This window comes from Poromitra crassiceps (genome assembly GCF_964638095.1).
Source record: "Poromitra crassiceps genome assembly, chromosome: 1".
NCBI lineage: Eukaryota > Metazoa > Chordata > Actinopteri > Beryciformes > Melamphaidae > Poromitra > Poromitra crassiceps.
The window spans coordinates 109,266,864-109,285,312 of NC_139623.1; the positions used below are offsets into that span (position 1 = coordinate 109,266,864).

Genomic DNA, 18,449 nt, shown 5'->3' on the forward strand with positions numbered 1-18,449 from the left:
GATAAAGTTAGGCTATTTCTCCGTTTGGGTTGGTTTGCCAGATACAGCAATGGTTCCAGCACAAAGACTGCTCAAAAACCACCAAAATGCACACAAAACCACCCAAGCAATGCAGGTCTATTGGAGACAGTCTGGCAACACGGAGTCTGATGAGTGCTACCTAAAAGCGCATGGTTTTTGTTTACATGGTGATGAACATAAATATTGAGGTAGGGAACAATTTTAACTGGGACTTTGATGGAAGAAATGCATGTACAATGGAAACTTTTAGACATATAATACTGCTATAAAAGCTGATATAAGAGGGGGGTGACATAAATACTGCTACAGCCTACCAGCTGCTATTAAAAAATAAAAAAAAATAAAAACTGGCATGACGACCTCCTCCCCCCCCACACATCAGACACATCAACATTCAATAATTAACAAAACATTCCGGTGTCACCCAACCAGCAACACATAATACAGCCTACATATAAACTGCAGAGCATAGGCTACACATGTATCTATGGGTCAGTGTGGGGGAAAACGCAGGCCTGGCGGAGATCTGCACTCCACCGAGTGCACTTTTCTAGTTGTGGAATATTTCAGTATGAATTAATATTGTTTAATGTCCTTTTGTTCATCTTTTATGCTACCGGCTTGTCCCGTTCAGAAGGACGGGTCTCCAAAGCCCAGACCTTCCTGCAGCTCTTTGATCTCCTGGAGGATGGATTCCTTCTGCAGGTTCAACTTGATGACATATTTGTACGACTGTTCTGCTTCCACTCGTCTGCCAGACTTGAGGCAGACCAGAGCCAGGTAGCCCCACACCTCTGCGTCCATATTGTTCAGAGTGTTGGCCTCCGCCAGCGCATCTTCAGCTGTACTCAGATCTTCAACCCGGTAACATGCGATGCCCAGGCCCAGCCAGGTGCGACAGGAGGGTGCGGAGCTGCAGGCCTGCAAGTAGATCTTTTTGGCTTGCACAAACTGTCCGTACTGCAGGTAGAGGTGTCCCAGGCGGAGGTAGACTGAGTGTATGTCCGCAGGCTGCTGCAAGAAATCCAGGCTTTTCTCGTATCTCTGCTGGGCCTTCCTCAGCTCTCCACTCAGGAAGAGAACGTGACCACTCAGAGCCCACACATCCGGATCGTGGGAGCTCAGCTGCAGCGCCTCCTGCAGACTGGTGTTGGCGCTGGAGTAGTCAGCCTTGAGCAGCTGCAGTCTGGCCAGACAGACGAGGTAGGAGGAACTCCGGCCTCCCTCTGCACACAGCAGCTCCCGGGACAGAGCCCTCTGAGTGGCCTGTAGAGCGTTGTTCTGCAGCAGGAACTGCAGCGTCTCTCTGTAGATGGTGGTTGAGGGTCTGGGTGGGGCCGGTCTGGAGTCCCGCCTGCGTGTGCCTCCGGGCCGAACGCCCGCAGACGCACCTCTCTCCTCTCTCTGTGTGTCCCTCTCTGCCTCTGCATCTTGGTCTGGCTTCACACTGAGAGACTGACAGGTGGCCATGGCCTCCTCCTTCCTCTCTTTCTCATCCTCTTGCTCCTCCAGCTGTGCTCCTGCCATCTCTCCTCTCAGCTGCCTGCTGGCCTCCACAAAGGCCCCCTCAGCGTGGATGTGGTTGTTCTGACCCTCATGGAATAAGCCAAACAGCGTCCAGGCCGCCACGTTGGCCGGCTCCACGCTGGCGGCTTGCTCCAGGAAGGTCTCGGCTTCTTCATAGCGGCCGGCCTTCTCTGCCAGGATCCCACACATCATCAAGCTGGGCTGGTGGGTCTCCTGGTTGGACACAGCCTGGCGGTAACACTCTTCTGCCTTCAGTTGGTCTCCAGTCCGCATGCAGAAGCTTCCCCATTCAAACCAGTGGGAGGGTTCAGCCGGCTCCCTGATCAGCAGCTCCTGGTAGTACTGAGCAGCTGACTGGTAATCTCGACTGAGCTCAGACTCTCTGGCAAAATGTATGAGTTGGGAACAGCTGAGCTGGAACTTCACCGGAAGCTCCTCAACATCAGCTGACAGAGTCTTGTTGAGCGCCTGGTGCATGTGATCCACCAGGTAGACGTAGAGCTGGCTGATGAAGGCCTGCAGCTGCTGTGGGTCAGTGAACGCCTCGGTCCGAAGCATCTTCTCACGCACAATCCTCACCACAGAGTGCTTCATCTGCTCCTTGAAGGCAAAGTACTTCCCAGAGCAGTTGAGCTCTCCCAGTAGGTGAGCCTTGCGCTGCTCCAGGGTGCCGGGGTCCGGGGGCATGGCTCCGGATCCGAAAAGATCATGGTACTGGTCCAGAATCTGGACCGCCAAACTGGACACCTGACTGTGGAAGTCCTGCACGGCCCTCTCTGCTCCAGCAGGGCGCTCAGGCAGTGGAGGTCTGAGAGGGATCAGCTCCTTCACCTTTTTGGTGAGCTGCTCTGGCGGTCTCTTGTGCACCAGCGGTTTCTCCAAGGTGATCTCCATGATAATGTAGGTTTTGGCCTCCGCATACATCTGTCCCTCTGTGGCGGTGTACCCTGACTCGATCTCGGTCACGCTGCCGGCCGAACTGCCACGCTTCTTGGGTGGCTGGGTGGCTACTCTGCTGTCTGCCTTCACAGACCCCGGAGCCGAGCCGCAACCTTTCACCTGAATGGCTCCTGCCTTCACCTGCTCTCTCAGCAGACTGATACGCCGCTTGGTCTTGTCCAGCAGCTCAGCCTCACAGAAGGCATGTACTCTGTAGGCTCCTCGGACCCGGGTGGCCCCAGGGTACAGCAGGGGCCCCAGGTCCACATAGGCCACACCGTGGAAGGAGATCTGCTGCTTCTGTCTTGCAACAGGAGACGGCTTGCCTGTCTTTCCTCCCTTGGCCACCTGAGCTGATGACATCATCATCTCCACCGGCCACAGCCTGCTCTCACCAATCCTCCGGCACAGGCTGGCTGCTCCTCCTGCATCCAAGAAGCAGCATCTCTCTGTGTCCCAGCTCACTCTCTTCTTCAGGGTTTCTGCCTCATCGCGAAACCTCCTGTCCTTTGTGCCTCTCAGCTCCCCATCCTCCTGCTCGATGGGCTCTTTGTGGATGGAGGTGTGGTGCAGAAAGTGTGCCCCCGGGGCCAGTGGGACACCCGAGGCCGGCCTCCTCCTGGGTCGGCCCTCTGCCTCCCTCTGCCCCCCCGCCTTCAGCAGCCCATCACAGAACAGTAGCACCTGTTCTTTCTTGGTGGTCAGTGGGACCTGTAGAGCGGTGATGTAAGTGGTGGCTGGCTGCCCTGGCCCGGATGCCACGCTCCACACCTCGGGGACAGAGTAGGCGGCCTCCACCATCACCTTCAGCAGGTTGGAGGCCGCCAGCATGTCAGGGGACAACAGGGGCTGCACCACACTCACACACACATCCAGGGATGGCTGCTTAAAGCTGGAGTCATGCGAGGCTGCCTCTCCTGGAGAGTCATGCACTGGATGCAGTGGGACTGTGCAGGAGAAGCTGCTTTGACCATGAAGCAGAGGCAGCAGGTCGACAGCACCTTGGCCCAACACAACCATCTTGTCCTGCTTCTGTTTCTTGTCCTTGGGCAGGATCTCTGTCAGCGTCAGGATGACGGGCTTGTGGGCGAGGTCGTCGAGGGCCTGAGTGCTGTCTGAGCAGAGGAAGCTGCAGGCGAAGTTGTAGTCCACACTATGCTCCATGGACACCTCCTGCTGCCTGGATGACTCTCCCAGCACTACGCCATCCCGCTCAGCCTGCACAAAACTCTCTAGGCTGTCCGCTCTGCTGCCCCGCAAGTTCTTTCCACAGACGACAGTTATCTTCACAGGCACAGTTTTATTTGAAGCAGTTGGTTCTGGCTCCATGTTGGACACAAAAACTAAAGGCAAATCAGCGGAGTCTAATAATGGTGTTGCTTCGATGCCGTGGCCACTAGGGGCCGAAGACATAATCAGCGATGACATCACAATTGCTTCAGTGACATCACTGATGACATAATCACCGATGCCATCATCACTGATGAATGATGATATCACTCACGTGCACTTCTTTTGCATCCACACACCCACTCGGCCGGCCACCTGCACGGCCACAAACTCTCTTACAGACGGCTCGGCACCTCGTGGCCACGCCATAAAAAAGCTTGTTCTCTAAATAGTTATGTTACTCTTGTGATCATAAACATTGAAACTAAATTCTGAGGCTGTTCTGTAAGTAGGTTGTAAAAAAACAAGACCGTCTAATAACAGTGTGGCTTCCACACCGTCAAAACTTGACATTGTGTGTGTGTGTGTGTGTGTGTGTGTGTGTGTGTGTGTGTGTGTGTGTGTGTGTGTGTGTTTACTGTATGTATGAGTGATGACATCACTCGGGCCGAGCATGCTCAGTTAAGCAATTGTGTGCCGATCAGTGGCGCCGGAACGAGTTTGCAATAAGGGGGACACAATTTTTTATTTTATTTTTTCTTATTTTTTTCTTATTATTTTTTTTTTTATCTTTTTTTGGGCGACGTTTTTTTGTCGCCCTTATGAAAAATTGACATTTTTATGGACGTTTGGATGATTTTTAGCCATATTTAGATGAATATCTCATTTTAAATTAACATTAGGATTATACTGTAGTGATGTAATTATTCAGTATTTTTCCTTTTCTCACTCACTTGGTGACCTGCTCTCCCTTTAGGTCATTTTATAATTACACTACAACAGACAGCAACACAGGCAGAAACACTGAACTTGTCATCTCAACACAAAAATAAAATAACAATAACCGTATACGATTATAGCAGCAGCCAATCACAGTGAGTGCAGTACAGAGTCCAGGTCTGTCTGTCTCTCAGGTGTAATAATCCCACAATGATCACGGCTTTAACAAGTGTCACAGGCTGTGTAAACAGTGTAAAGTGGGCTCTCTGTAACTTGATCCCTGGGTCTGTCTGTCTCAGGTGTAATAATCCCACAACGATCATGGCTTTAACAAGCATCACAGGCTGTGTAAACAGTGTAAAGTGGGCTCTAAGCGTCAGGGGCAGTTGCCCCCTCAGATTTAAAAAAAAAAAAAAAAATTTTTTTTTTTTTTTTTTAGGGGGACCAAATTTTAAGGGGGACAAAATGTCCCCATGTCCCCCTTGTTCCGGCGCCAGTGGTGCCGATGATGTTACATTGACATCATCAGTGCCCGAGTGACATCATCGATGATGTCACAATGTCAAGAGTGATGACATCAGTGCCATTGTGTGGCCACAGTGATGTCAAAATGTCAAGAGTGACATCATCAGTTGAGCTTTTGGCCACCATCACTGCATGGCCACAATGATATCACTGATGGTGTCACTGGCCACTTTCTTGTGCACGGCAGTTCATGCCAGTTGAGCAGGTGTGCGTGCGAACCACACTAGAAATGAGCGCACGTAGTGCACAATTTATTAGACTCCCTCTGTCAAGTGGCCATCACCTGCTACCTCCAGCCACCAGGCCCAGGTAGCCTACCACCACCTGCTACCTTCAGATTGCCTATCATCACCTGCTACCTCCAGCCACCAGGCCCAGGTAGCCATCCACCACCTGCTACCTCCAGCCAGGTTAGTCAAAATGCTGCCTAAAGGGCCTAAGAACAATGTGACTATCAGTGAAGTGAAAGATGATGTTGAAGAGCTGAGGAAATCTGTAGACTTTATGTCTGATAAGATGGACTCCATCGTTGAACAGCAGAAAACCCTGTTGAAGCTGGTGGGGGAGGTGTGTGCGTTGAAAGAGCAGGTCCATAAAAGAGATACCAAGATTGCTTTTCTTGAAAGCCATGTTGCTGATCTTGAACAATACACCCGCATGAACGACCTGATTGTGAGTGGACTGGATACCACTCACAGATCCTATGCGAGTGTAACCACCACAGAGGAAGCTGGCGCAGGGAATCGCGAGGCTGAACAATCTTCACTGGAGAACCAGGTAGTGGATTTCTTTGAGAGCAAGGACATGACCGCAGTGACATTGAAGCATGTCATCTGCTGCCACGCAAGGATAAGAAGCTGAAACCAGCAATCATCATTCGCTTTGCAAACAGGAAAAACAAGGTAACCCTGCTTAAACAGGGGAGAAAGCTTAAAGGTAGTAATGTTTACATGAATGACCACCTGTCAAAGAAGAATGCTGATATTGCTGCAAAAGCACGATACCTACGTAAGCAGAGCAAAATCCAATCTACGTGGACCTAACTGTAAGGTCTTCATTAAGCTCAATGGCCAGACACCTGAAGAGGAGAAGGTACTGCTCATCCGGGAGCTCAGCGACCTGGACATGTACCAATGACCAATTTGAGAACTGAACCGCTGCATCCAATCTGTCTGTCCAATAACACATGTAGCAAATAACTCTATATCATCATGTCATTAAACCTTCCAGGAAAGGGACTCAATATTGCTCACTTGAATATTTGTAGTTTAAAGGAGAAAATTGTTGATCTTTCCATATTGCTTCATAGTAACAATATACACATTATGGCTATCTCTGAAACTCATCTGGACATGTCTATTAATAACTCGGAAGTTGATATCCATGATTACAGTATTTATAGATTAGACAGAAACAGAAGTGGAGGTGGTGTGGCCAAGTCATATACCAGTTAAAGCTAGAAATGATCTGGGGAATTCATCTCTTGAATCAATATGGCTACAAGTCCACTTGCCTAATGTTAAACCACTGCTAGTTGGATGCTGTTATAGACCACCTAGCTCTAAGGTCCAATATCTTGACGATATATGTGATATGCTCCAGAGAGTTGTTGATGAAGATAGAGATATTTTTCCTTGGTAATTTGAACATTGACTGGTTATACAAAAAATGTTATTTGAAAAAAAGAATAATAGCCTTTTAATGAATGTAGATACAGATGGTGAAATCGTCCACTAGGGTATCAAGTACTATATCTGGGACTTCATCTACATGTTTAGATCATATTTACACCAACGTTCATGAGCTGTGCTCCAAGGCTGTTTCATTTCCAGTAGGATTCAGTGACCATAATATGGTTGCGATCGTAAGAAAAACCAAAGTATCTAAATCAGGTACCAAAGTCCTATATCAGAGAATGTATAAGTCTTTTAATGAGGAGGCCCTTTATCAATTGCATAAAATAAATCAATTGGGAACAACTGCATGCAATTGAGGATACGGATGCTGCATTGACCCTGTCCATAGATAAGCTTCTTGAAGTGATAAATATACATGCCCACTAAGAAAGTTTACAGTACGAGGTCATTCTGCTCCTTGGATTGATGATGAATTAAGAAAGACTATGACTCAAAGAGACAATTTAAAGTTGAAAGCTACAACATCCAAAGATCGAACTGACTGGATAAATGATAGGAAAATTAGAAATAATGCAACCAAATTAAATAGGTCTAAGAAAAAAACATATTTCCAAAACAAAATGTCTGAGTATAGGAATAATGGAAAGAAAATATGGAATATTTTTTATAATATACTAGGAAGATCAACCCCTTCATTAATTGAAGCTGGTGGTGGTTTTATCACAAAACCTTTAGAAGTTGCCAATTACATCAATGATTCCTTTATTCAAAAGGTGACTAATCTAAGGAGCAAAATGAATAACTTGAGAGATGATATGTCTGTCAATTTGATCAAAGAAAATATTATGAAAGATAAGACATGTATATTTGAGCTGAAACCAGTCTCCTTAGAAGAAGTCAAAAAACTATTGAGGCTGGTGAAAAACAACACACAATTTGGTCTTGATAATCTTGATGGGAAGCTCATTAGAATAATGGCGGAACATATTGCAGTACCGGTTTGGCACATTTTCAACTGCAGCCTTAGGCGAGGTGTCTTCCCTGAATCATGGAAAGCGGCCAAAATTATTCCTTTAATAAAAAATTGTATGAATGCTTTTAGTGGGTCTAACAGTAGGCCAATTAGCGTCCTTCCCATACTTAGTAAAATACTGGAAAGGATAGTGTTTGATCAAATGTTACAGTACTTTTCCTTGCATGGTCTAGATTCTGTTTTCTATTAGATTCTGTGTTAGATAACTTTCAAACCAATGAATTGCGTTTTCACAGAAACCATACGCACATAGTTTTTTCAATAGAAGTCCATGATCAATTACGTCAAACGCAGCGCTGAAATCAAGGAGAACTGCACCTACAATGTTTTTGTCATCAATATGACTACGCCATGCATCTGTCATCTGCGATAGTGCCGTACCTGTTGAGTGGCCTTTTTTATATGCATGCTGATGGATCGAATGTCTATTTCATTACGTTTACATTACGTCATTTGGCAGACGCTTTTATCTGAAGCGACTTACAATAACACATTTTTGTCAGCAATAGAGCAATCAACTATGCAACACAGTCTATGACACCTACATCTTCTGAAGGAATAGTGGTACAAGTTTAGCTTAGGTTAGTTTTTTTTTTTTTTTTTAAGAGAGAGAGAAAGAAGTTAGTTCAAGAAGGGCCCAGATGGAGCCTGAAAAGGTGAGTCTTTAGTCTTTTCCGAAAGATCGGCAGTGATTCGGCCGTCGTGACCGAAGGTGGAAGCTCGTTCCACCATTGAGGTGCCAGGGACGAGAAGAGTCGCGAACGGGATGAGCGACTTTTGAGCCCCCGTAGTGGAGGAGGGGCGAGGCGTCCTGCGCTGGTGGAGGAGCGGAGGGAACGGTGAGAGATTTGGAGCCTGACCATAGATTGTAAGTACAGAGGGGCTGTCTGGTGTACTGCCCTGTAGGGCAGAACCAGTGTTTTGAATTTAATGTGTGCCGAGATGGGAAGCCAGTGAAGGTCCCGGAAGAGGGGAGTGACATGAGAGAATTTGGGTTGGTTGAATACCAGACGGGCTGCAGCGTTCTGAATGAGCTGAAGCGGTCAGATGGCTGTAGCAGGTAGCCCAGCCAGAAGATAGATGACATTTTTGTGTTATGGAAGGGTAACACAGAACAGTTGCATGCATTTTTTGGTTATTTAAACAATTGTTCTGAATATCTGACATTCACTATGGATTATTCACCCAACCGCATTAGTTTCTTAGATCTATGGGTTATACGTGAGAACCACACGTTGTATTCTGATCTTTTCATTAAATCTACTGCACGCAACAGTCTCTTGAGAGCTGACTCTTGTCATCCTCTTCCTTTAAAAAACAGCCTTCCATATAGCCAATTCTGTAGAGTAAAAAGAATCTGTAGTAGAAAGTCTGATTTTGAAAGAAACCTTTCTGACATGAAAGACAAGTTTAGTTTAAGGGGGTATAAGGCAACTCAAATAAATACAGCTGTTAAACGAATCAACGACAGACCCAGGGATGATCTCTTCCAGAGAAAAGCTAAGACCAAAAATCCCTCCATCATTTTGACCACCCAATATTCTAAATGTTCTGAGCAGATTAAAGGGGTTATCAATAACCATTGGCATATACTCAAAACGGATACTAGTTTACAGAACATCTTTAATGATCCCCCTTTGGTTGTTTTCAAACGAGGTGTTAATTTAAGAGATCGTTTAGTTAACTCCGATTTACCCCCTATTTCTGTTGTGCCTTCTCAAACAGTGTTGGCACCTATTCCAGATGGTAACCGCCGCTGTGGGGCTTGTGCTCAATGTAACTTCACCCACCGATGTAGCACCTTTCAGCACCCCCACACCGGGAAGCCCATCCCCATTAAAGGGGTTATCACCTGTTACACCAAATCAGTTATTTACCTCATCACCTGCCCCTGTGGTAAGTCCTATGTAGGTAAAACCAGCAGGGAATTAAAAACCCGTATTTCCGAACACCGCAGTACCATCAGGTGTAAGAATCTCAACTACCCTGTAGCAGCCCATTTTGTAGAGGAGAATCACCCCATCTCCTCGCTCAGATACATTGGGATAGAGAAGGTCTCCCTCCCTAGGAGAGGTGGGAACCTAGAGAATCTCCTTTCTAGGAGGGAGCACTTTTATATTCACTATCTAAACACCTTATCTCCTTTTGGTCTAAATATTGATTTTGAACTAAAATGTTTCTTATAATTTTTCCTTACAGGGAAATTGACGTCACTAGGCCTTTTCACTGCATCGGTTGACTAGGATGTACTGTTTATGACGCCCCCTAGGGGTCTGATGCTCACTTTGCATCCTAGGGCTTGTTTGTAAATACTCTGTAAATATTTTGTAATTTGTCTCCACTTGGAGCTGTATTAGCCTTGTTTGGCCCACTGTTTTTTTTGCGGAGGGCCTCTTTCGCAGCGGCCATTTTGTGTCTTGGGTGGAGGTGGCGTGGGTGCACTAAAACCTCAACCAGGGTCTCCTGTCTTTGGTTCATTTAGGTGTTCCGGTCCTGGGTCCCTGGTTGGTGGGTTGGTTGCACCTCCTTCCTGCCTTTTGGATGCAGGGTGGCAGCTGTGAAAGAGGTCCATTGTAACTTTGTAACACCATCTCCTTTGTGAATTCTCACTCTGGATGGTTTTTACCATTCATTGTTTGTTTGGCTGTAAAGATTATATATTGTAACTTTTTGTCATTGGAAAATTGTGCTTTTCACACTTGGATCACTTGTAAGTTCTCATTCACTTGCAGTGACTGACTGATCCTAATTGATTGGCTGCACCTGATTCTAATTGATTGGCTGCACCTGTGGTCTAGGTGTGTCTCTGTTACAAGACTGTGCTCTTCACCTTGTTTGTACATGACTTGACAAAGGCCACCAGGCCGAAACGTTGTCTTTTTATTAAATTCATTGCATCGGAGCCAGAGTGTGCGGTTTCTACTCTTTTTATAGATTCTTGTCCGTCACCGGCACCTCGCTGAGATTTTATGGTGTGCATTCTCTCCATTTTTGAGCCCAGCCAGAAGAACATTGCAGTAGTCGTTGCAGAGAGATGACAAGTGCCTGGACCAGGAGTTGTGTTGCTTCCCTCGTGAGAAACGGACGGATTTTGCGGATGTTGTAGAGGGAGAACCTACAGGAGCGGGCAGTTGCTGCGATGTAGGCTGAGTTGGACAGCTGATTGTCAAGGATCACTCCAAGGTTCTTAGCTGTTTGAGAGGGAAACACAGTTGTGTTGTCAATGGAGATGGAAAGGTCGGTGAGGAGACAGTCTTTCCCGGGGAGGAAGAGTAGCTCTGTCTTACCAAGATTCAGCTTGAGATGGTGGGCAGACATCCAAGCACCAATGTCTTTGAGGCATGCAGCGATACGTGCCTCGATTTGGGTGTCTGAGGGGGGGAAAGAGAGGTAGAGCTGAGTGTCGTCAGCATAGCGGTGATAAGAGAAGCCATGCGATGAGATCACATGGCCAAGAGATCTGATATAGAGAAGGAATAGCAAGGGGCCCAGGACTGAGCCCTGGGGTACACCTGTGCTAAGAGTACAGGATCTGGATAGGGATCCTCGCCATAGAACCTGGTATGAGCGGTTAGAGAGATAGGAGGCAAACCAGGAGAGTGCAGATCCTGAGATGCCTAGATCAGAGAGAGTAGAGAGAAGAATCTGGTGATTCACTGTATCAAAAGCTGCAGACAAGTCAAGGAGGACAAGGACAGAGGAGAGGGATGAGGCCTTAGCAGTGTGTAAGGCCTCAATGACTGAAAGGAGAGCTGTCTCAGTAGAGTGAGAAGCCTTGAAGCCGGATTGTAGAGGATCCAGTAGGTCATTCTGGGAGAGATAGAGAGAAAGTTGTTCGGAAGCAGCCCGTTCAAGGGTTTTGGAAATGAATGAGAGAAGAGAGGCAGGTCGGTAGTTCTGGATGGCAGTGGGGTCAAGGGAGGGTTTCTTAAGGAGTGGCCTGACTCTAGCAGTCTTTAGAGGAGCTGGCACAAGACCAGAGGATAGAGAGGAGTTAATAAGGGTAGTGAGGAAGGGAGATATATCAGTGGAGATGGATTGGAAAAGAGAGGAAGGGATAGGATCAAGGGGGCAGGAGGTGGCACGGTTAGACATGACAAGCTTAAGGACCTCTTCGGGGGAGAAGGGAGAGAAAGAGGTAAGTCCTGTAGCAGGGGTCAGAGAGTTGGAGTCGGGAGTATTGCAGCTATTGACTGGAGGGGGGAAGGAAGAGCTGATGTCATCTACCTTCTTAGCAAAGAAGGTTATAAAATCATCAGCAGAGAGGGAGGATGGTGGCTTGGTGGGGAGGTGAGGGAGGGTTGAGGAGAGAGGAGAAGGTGGAAAATAATTTGCTGGGGTTGGAGGCAGAGGACTGAATTTCACAAATGAAGAAGGAGGTGTTTGCTGTTGAGACAGCAGATGTAAAGTTAGAGTGGATAAGGTGAGATCCCTGGGGTTCTGTGTTTTTCTCCATTTCCTCTCAGCTGCCCGAAGCTCCGTTCGATGAGTTCACAGAGATTCAGACAACCAAGGAGCAGGGGGAGAAGATCGAGGAGGTTTCGAGGTGAGAGGGCAGAGAGAGTCAAGAGCAGAGGAGAGAGGATAAAAGAGTAGTGGAAGCATCCTGAGTGGATAGGAGAGAGAACTGCTCAGCTGAAGGGAGCAGGGACAGGACAGCCGAGCAGATGGATGTCGGTGAGAGAGTTTTTAGGTTGCGTCGGGTGGTGATAGTATGAGTGGGAGCTGGGAGGGGGATGGGAGGGTAGTTTTTCCACCACTAGTAAATTAGAAGGTCCCACAAGGGAGCTGCTTAGGTCCACTATTGTATTCTATATTTACCAATGATCCTCCTGAAAAAAGCTTCAATGACCATGTACTGTATGCTGATGATTCCACCCTTTACACAGCCTCTAATAACATTGAAGAACTAAACAGTGTTTTGCAAAGTGAACTTGATCTTGTATCTAAATGGGTGGAACACAATAAATTAGTACTTAACGTAGCTAAAACAAAATGTATAGTTTTTGGTTCTAGCCATACATTAAGTAAAGCGTTTAAATTATCCCTTGAGATGAAGAAGGTAGCGCTGGAACAAGTCTCCTATGTGAAATTACTAGGTCTAACCCTTGATGAAAAGCTGTCCTGGTCTGCTCATGTCGACAATGTAGTATCAAAAATGGGGAGAGCTGTATCTGTTATCAAGAGATGTGCCTACTTATTGAATGATCCCTCTAGAGCACAGGTAATTCAAGCATTGGTGCTATCTCACTTAGACTACTGTTCGATGGTATGGTCTAGTGCAACTAAGGAAGACATTCATAAGTTACAAATTGTTCAAAACAGAGCTGCTCGCCTTGTTCTGAAATGCCCTTACAAAGCTAATGTTAATGTTATGTATAGTAAGTTTCAGTGGTTAAAGGTTGGGGATAGGCTTTCTTATAATCTTCTCTCCTTTTTTCATAACATTTTTATACAGGCCAAGCCTACATCTTTATACTCTAGGATCTGTCATATTGAAGATATTCATGATTATTCAACAAGACAAGTGTTGAATAACACTTGTCTTGTTGGACACTAGACACTTGATCTAGTGTCTAGGAGATTACTTGTATTGCCTTCCACAAATTTAATATCTACCGTAAATTCCGGACTATAAGACGCACCGGTGTATAAGCCGCGGGACCAAAATGGACTATTTTTTTCTTCTATAAGCCGCACCGGACTATAAGCCGCGGGTGTTTTGATGTTTAATTACCATATGAAAGGGTTCGTGCACAGAGAGGAATGTCGGGAAAGAGATCGCTGTTTGGGGAAGCTCCCATTTATTAACATTTCAACAAAACAAAACAAAAGTCAGGTCACTAATCCCCAGACAAAATCACACAACAATAGGCTACCGTATATGTGCAGCAAACCTGTAACCAGAGAAGTCAAGTCACTAATCCTCGTCTTCCTCTTCTTCCTGCGTACTGAAACCACCAAAGTCCTCATCTTCAGTGTCGGAAACGAACAGGTTCAGGGTGGCTTCGTCAACCACTCTCCTCTCTCCTTCAGGTGCCATGGCACGAGTCCGATACCTCACGAGTCCGAAAAAAGAGGCTAACTTCCCCCAGACCCTAACCCAAAACCTAACCTCTCCCACCCCCACGCCTAAACCTAACATCCCCCAGACCCTAACCCAAAACCTAACCTCTCCCACCCCCACGCCTAAACCTAACCTCCCCCAGACCCTAACCCAAAACCATGAGGTGTCGGACTCGTGAGGTATCGGACTCGTGAGGTATCGGACTAGGGGGCAGTCCCCGTGGCGTCATCCTCTTCATCCCGCAGCAGTCCAGCGTTTTGGAACCCGTTGGTAATTGTGGATGTTTTCACACTCCTATAATATTCCGTGATCTTCCTTTGTGTGAATTCGCCGAAGTTTGTGATTTTCTCCTGATAGTCGGGAGGGAGTTGTTCAGTAGTTCTCCCCCGGACGGACAGTCCCTTTTGCCCAGGTTACGCGCGGCTGCTCTGTTTGATCGGCGGCTGCTCTCTTTTAATGCGAGATTGACTGCTTTCAACTTGAAAGCTGCCTCGTGTGAATTTCTGCGTACCTTCCCCATGGTAAGTGAGAGTGTTGCTTCTACTGCTCGTCTTGTTGTGAATATTCCTTGATCTTCCTTTGTGTGAATTCGCCGAAGTTTGTGATTTTCTCCTGGTAGTCGGGGGAGGGAGTTGTTGCCCGAGTGGCCGTTTGCTTACCGTAATTACCATATGTAAGTGGTCACGCACAGAGGGGATTGTCGGGAAGAGATGGCTGTTTGAGGAAGCTCCCATTTACCGTATTACAACATTTCAACAAAACAACATAACACAACACCACCGTTGTTTATTTTTACAGTGCACACAGTGTCCGCGGTGTGGTGAAAAGAGGGCAAGAGAGGAAATTAAAACAGAAGTGGATTTATAGTTAGAAAGAGTGCTAAAAAAGAGAGATTTTTTTTTTTTTTTTTTTTTTTTTCTGAAAAAATCCATAGATAAGACGCACCGTTATATAAGCCGCAGGGGCCAAAAAACGGGAAAAAAGCCGCGGCTTATAGTCCGGAATTTACGGTACTCAAAAATCTGTTATGTATAAAGCCACTGCATTATGGAACAAGCTGTCTGATACTATGAGAAACACCCAGTCTTTAAGTCTGTTCAAAAAAGATCTTAAAAAGAGTCTGTTGATTGAACATTGATTTATGTGAATCTGAATTTGGTGTTGGTGTTCGTTAATTTTTTATTTTCTTTTATGTTTATCTGTAAACTGTTTTAATCAAAAGCAACCATAGTTGGGTTGTGGTTATATTTGAACAAAGCTTACATAGCATTACCTCATTTTTTTGATGATTTAAGCTTTAAGGTATACAAACTGTATTTGAATAATTGTATCATTTCTTTTTTTTTACTTTTATGTTGTGGACCCCAGGAAGAATAGCTGCTTCCATGTGTGGCAGCTAATGGGGATCTAAATAAACAATAAACAATCACAATTACTGCAAGCCCTTCTCTGTCACAGGTAATCACATAGAGAAGCTCCGCCCCTTCAGCGTGATGTCATTGTACAGTGGGGGAACCTTTGACAAAAACTACAACAAGAGGTACCAGCCAATCAAATTCCTCGTCCCGGCCTCAACCAGAAAGGTAACGGACCAGACACTGCATACTGTAGATATAGAAACGTTTCTATATCTATGCTGTATCATATACTGTGTATAATGTACACAGTATATGATACAGCATAGATCATGGATATATTATATCTATGATAATACAGGCTTACTGTAAAGACTTACATATTACATCAACACGGTCTGTGTCCAGGTGGAGCTGCTTGCTGTCATCACAGGTCACGGAAGTGATGAGAATGGCTGCGGAGAATTTTGTGTCACTTCCCACCACTTCTTGATCAACGGTGTTTTCAACAACACTCGCATATTCGACTCTGCCGGTGAGGAAAATACACTCTTAAAGGAGCATTGAGTAATCTATGACCGTTATCGGACTGGCGATCAGGAGGAATTACAACAAGATGATAGAAGTTAGCTCCTCCTAGTCTGCCACAGCTCTCCACCCAAAACCATTCCCATTCCTTTTGCCAAGATGAGAATTAGCTGACATAGCCTACAGTACACACTGAATTGGCTAGTTAGCTAAATTAGCATGAAAGGAAAACGTTGCCGCCAGCTGGTATGCCTCGTTAAGGCTCTCGATCCACTGCCTACAGATTGGTAAAACAAATCTGTAGCTTGAATAACAGCCATGCGAGTCAATGCAGCATCCAAGATCTGCTCTCTTCCTCGAACCAGTAAGTAGAGCAGATAGGCTCCTGAAGCCGCGCCCCAGAGACAGAGCATTCAAAAAACTGCCATTGTTTTTCACACGATATCCAGATGTCAGATAGAGCTGGTTGAAAAGCGGCAAACTTTTCACATGAGCGCTAATGTAGCTAATTGTTAACTAAGTCCATACATAGAAATGTTTACTTAATATTCACAGCTCACTCTCAAATTAATATTCATGTCTTAAAAATGATCAATGAATTATATTTTTCAGAGAGCATCTCCTCTCTTGTTTTCTATTTATCTAATCTAGCTATTAAACAGTAATTTCCTTTACTAATGGTTGTATGTCCATATCTTTGCGTCCGTGGTGGGTAACCGACCGTTAGGGACGGCTGTGGGCTGTGCCATGCGGGTCAAAGAAGGAGCGGTGCCTAACGAACATGGCACATGGCTGTATGGGCGAGGGGGCTGGTGTGACGGACTGCAGGTCAACCCCTGGACCATTGATATCACCACACAGGTCTGATCCCCAGCCACAAACAGGCTTGATGTTCTCCTCCTCCTCCTCCTCCTCCTTCTTGAAGTGCATCTGTATCCCTGTAAAATAAAATCTCAAAAAAAGGAAAGCCTACATAAAAAAGTTTTTTTCCCCTGCGGTGATGTGATGGGAGGTTGCAAATATAATCTTTTTATTTTATTTAACATGATATATTCCCCTGTTTTCCAAATATCACAGTTTTGATACTGGCACTTGTATCATTGATTCAGATATCTTTTACCTTTTTATGTAACACTACTACCCCCCCCCCCCCCCCCAAATATTTTATTTTCAGTTTTTTTCAGACACAGGAAAAGAAAGGAAGGGAAAAACACAACAACAAACATCAACATTACAACGTGGTACTACCAGTCGCATAATGTGCTTATGTATTTGTAAGAAATAATGTGTATGGGATCCCGCACAAGGGATCCTTGAGATACCCGCCGAGCGAGCCAACTGTTAGGGGCGGTGGGTGACTTGCCCGGCTGGTTTCTGTTGGACGCCTTGCGTCTTACAAGTATATAAGCACCCTATGGAGTAGCACCACATTATAACTGTTGATATATGTATGTTTTTATTTTTTTTCCTTTACTGTGTCTGAGCTTGTTCATTTTTGTTCATATATTGTTAAAATTGAAAATAAAATATAAAAAAGGGGGTTTCAAATATATGTATACTCTGTGTCATTTTGTCCTCTTTAGCTGGACATGAGCGGGTATGAAGCCAACACTCTCATCTACTTGGGCCTGTTTGACGGACGGGACCCGAGTCCAGCTCAGGACCCCGGCTACATCACCATGTCCTCTTTCCTCGTCTTCTACAAATAATGCCACTCTGTGAAATTACACATTTCTGAATGTAGATCTACGATTGATGTCGAATTGATGTTGAATGAATCAAGTCGAAATTAAATTTCTATTTTCCTACTTGTGCTTTTTTGTTTCCAATAGTTGCAGCCTGTTTCATGAACTCACATAAATATCAGTTGCTGAGCTCATCCACGCCCAAGATGCTTTACAGCTAAATAGGCGCTCCATACCCATTTTATCCCTGAAGCCAAAGATGGTATATTGTTTCCGAGAACCTCCTCTCCTGACTAATAAGATTGAATTGACTAATTAGATGTAATTGAACCCAGGTCTCTGCGGTGGTAGCCAGGTGAGTGTTTTTACCAGTATCAAATTAATAAGGGAAATCAATAAGGGATAATGGCTTTTACTTCACCTCATTATTGCACTTAATGAAAAGTGGAATGTCCCCCTAGTGGGTTCATAGTCAACTCACTTTGTTAAAAAAGGGGTTTCAAATATACTCTGTGCCATTTTGTCCTCTTTAGCTGGACATGAGCGGGTATGAAGCCAACACGCTCATCTACTTGGGCCTGTTTGACGGACGGGACCCGAGTCCAGCTCAGGACCCCGGCTACATCACCATGTCCTCTTTCCTCGTCTTCTACAAATAATGCCACTCTGTGAAATTACACATTTCTGAATGTAGATCTACGATTGATGTCGAATTGATGTTGAATGAATCAAGTCGAAATGAAGTGAACGTCCTCTCCTGACTAATTAGATGTAAATATGTCTTTAGGTTGTAGGACGTGCCACTTGGTTGTAATTCCTTTGTGCATATTGGAGGAGAAACAACTTTGACTGACACAAGATCGACCTCTTTTGGGCTATTTCTTTGTCTATGACACTGTTGAGCTAATTTGCATGAGCCAAGATGTGGCAGCTTCTCCACAAAGAATTAAAATGTCTGAATCTTCTGAAAATCAAGCCAAATTCATTGCTGTTGTGCAAAAACTTAATAGCAATTCGTGTTTT

The 18,449-nt window shown here is 45.5% G+C and overlaps 2 protein-coding genes across 2 annotated transcripts in view; one reads left to right on the forward strand and one right to left on the reverse strand.

The window, feature by feature from the left end:
• LOC310778769 (uncharacterized protein) overlaps positions 1 to 17,479 on the forward strand; it is a 31,058-nt gene extending 13,579 nt beyond the window's left edge. The window contains exons 9-12 of the mRNA XM_083639216.1: positions 15,317 to 15,441; positions 15,622 to 15,748; positions 16,469 to 16,602; positions 17,325 to 17,479. Coding sequence (XP_083495342.1) covers positions 15,317 to 15,441; positions 15,622 to 15,748; positions 16,469 to 16,602; positions 17,325 to 17,450 — 512 coding nt within the window. The 3' untranslated portion in view covers positions 17,451 to 17,479. The remainder of the gene's footprint in view (positions 1 to 15,316; positions 15,442 to 15,621; positions 15,749 to 16,468; positions 16,603 to 17,324) is intronic.
• LOC310785094 (cilia- and flagella-associated protein 70-like) lies at positions 652 to 3,816 on the reverse strand (the record flags this gene model as incomplete). Its single annotated transcript, XM_083646080.1, has 1 exon — positions 652 to 3,816. One exon carries the CDS (start codon positions 3,814 to 3,816, stop codon positions 652 to 654), a length of 3,165 nt encoding a protein of 1,054 aa, XP_083502206.1.
• Positions 17,480 to 18,449: the final 970 nt, after the last annotated feature.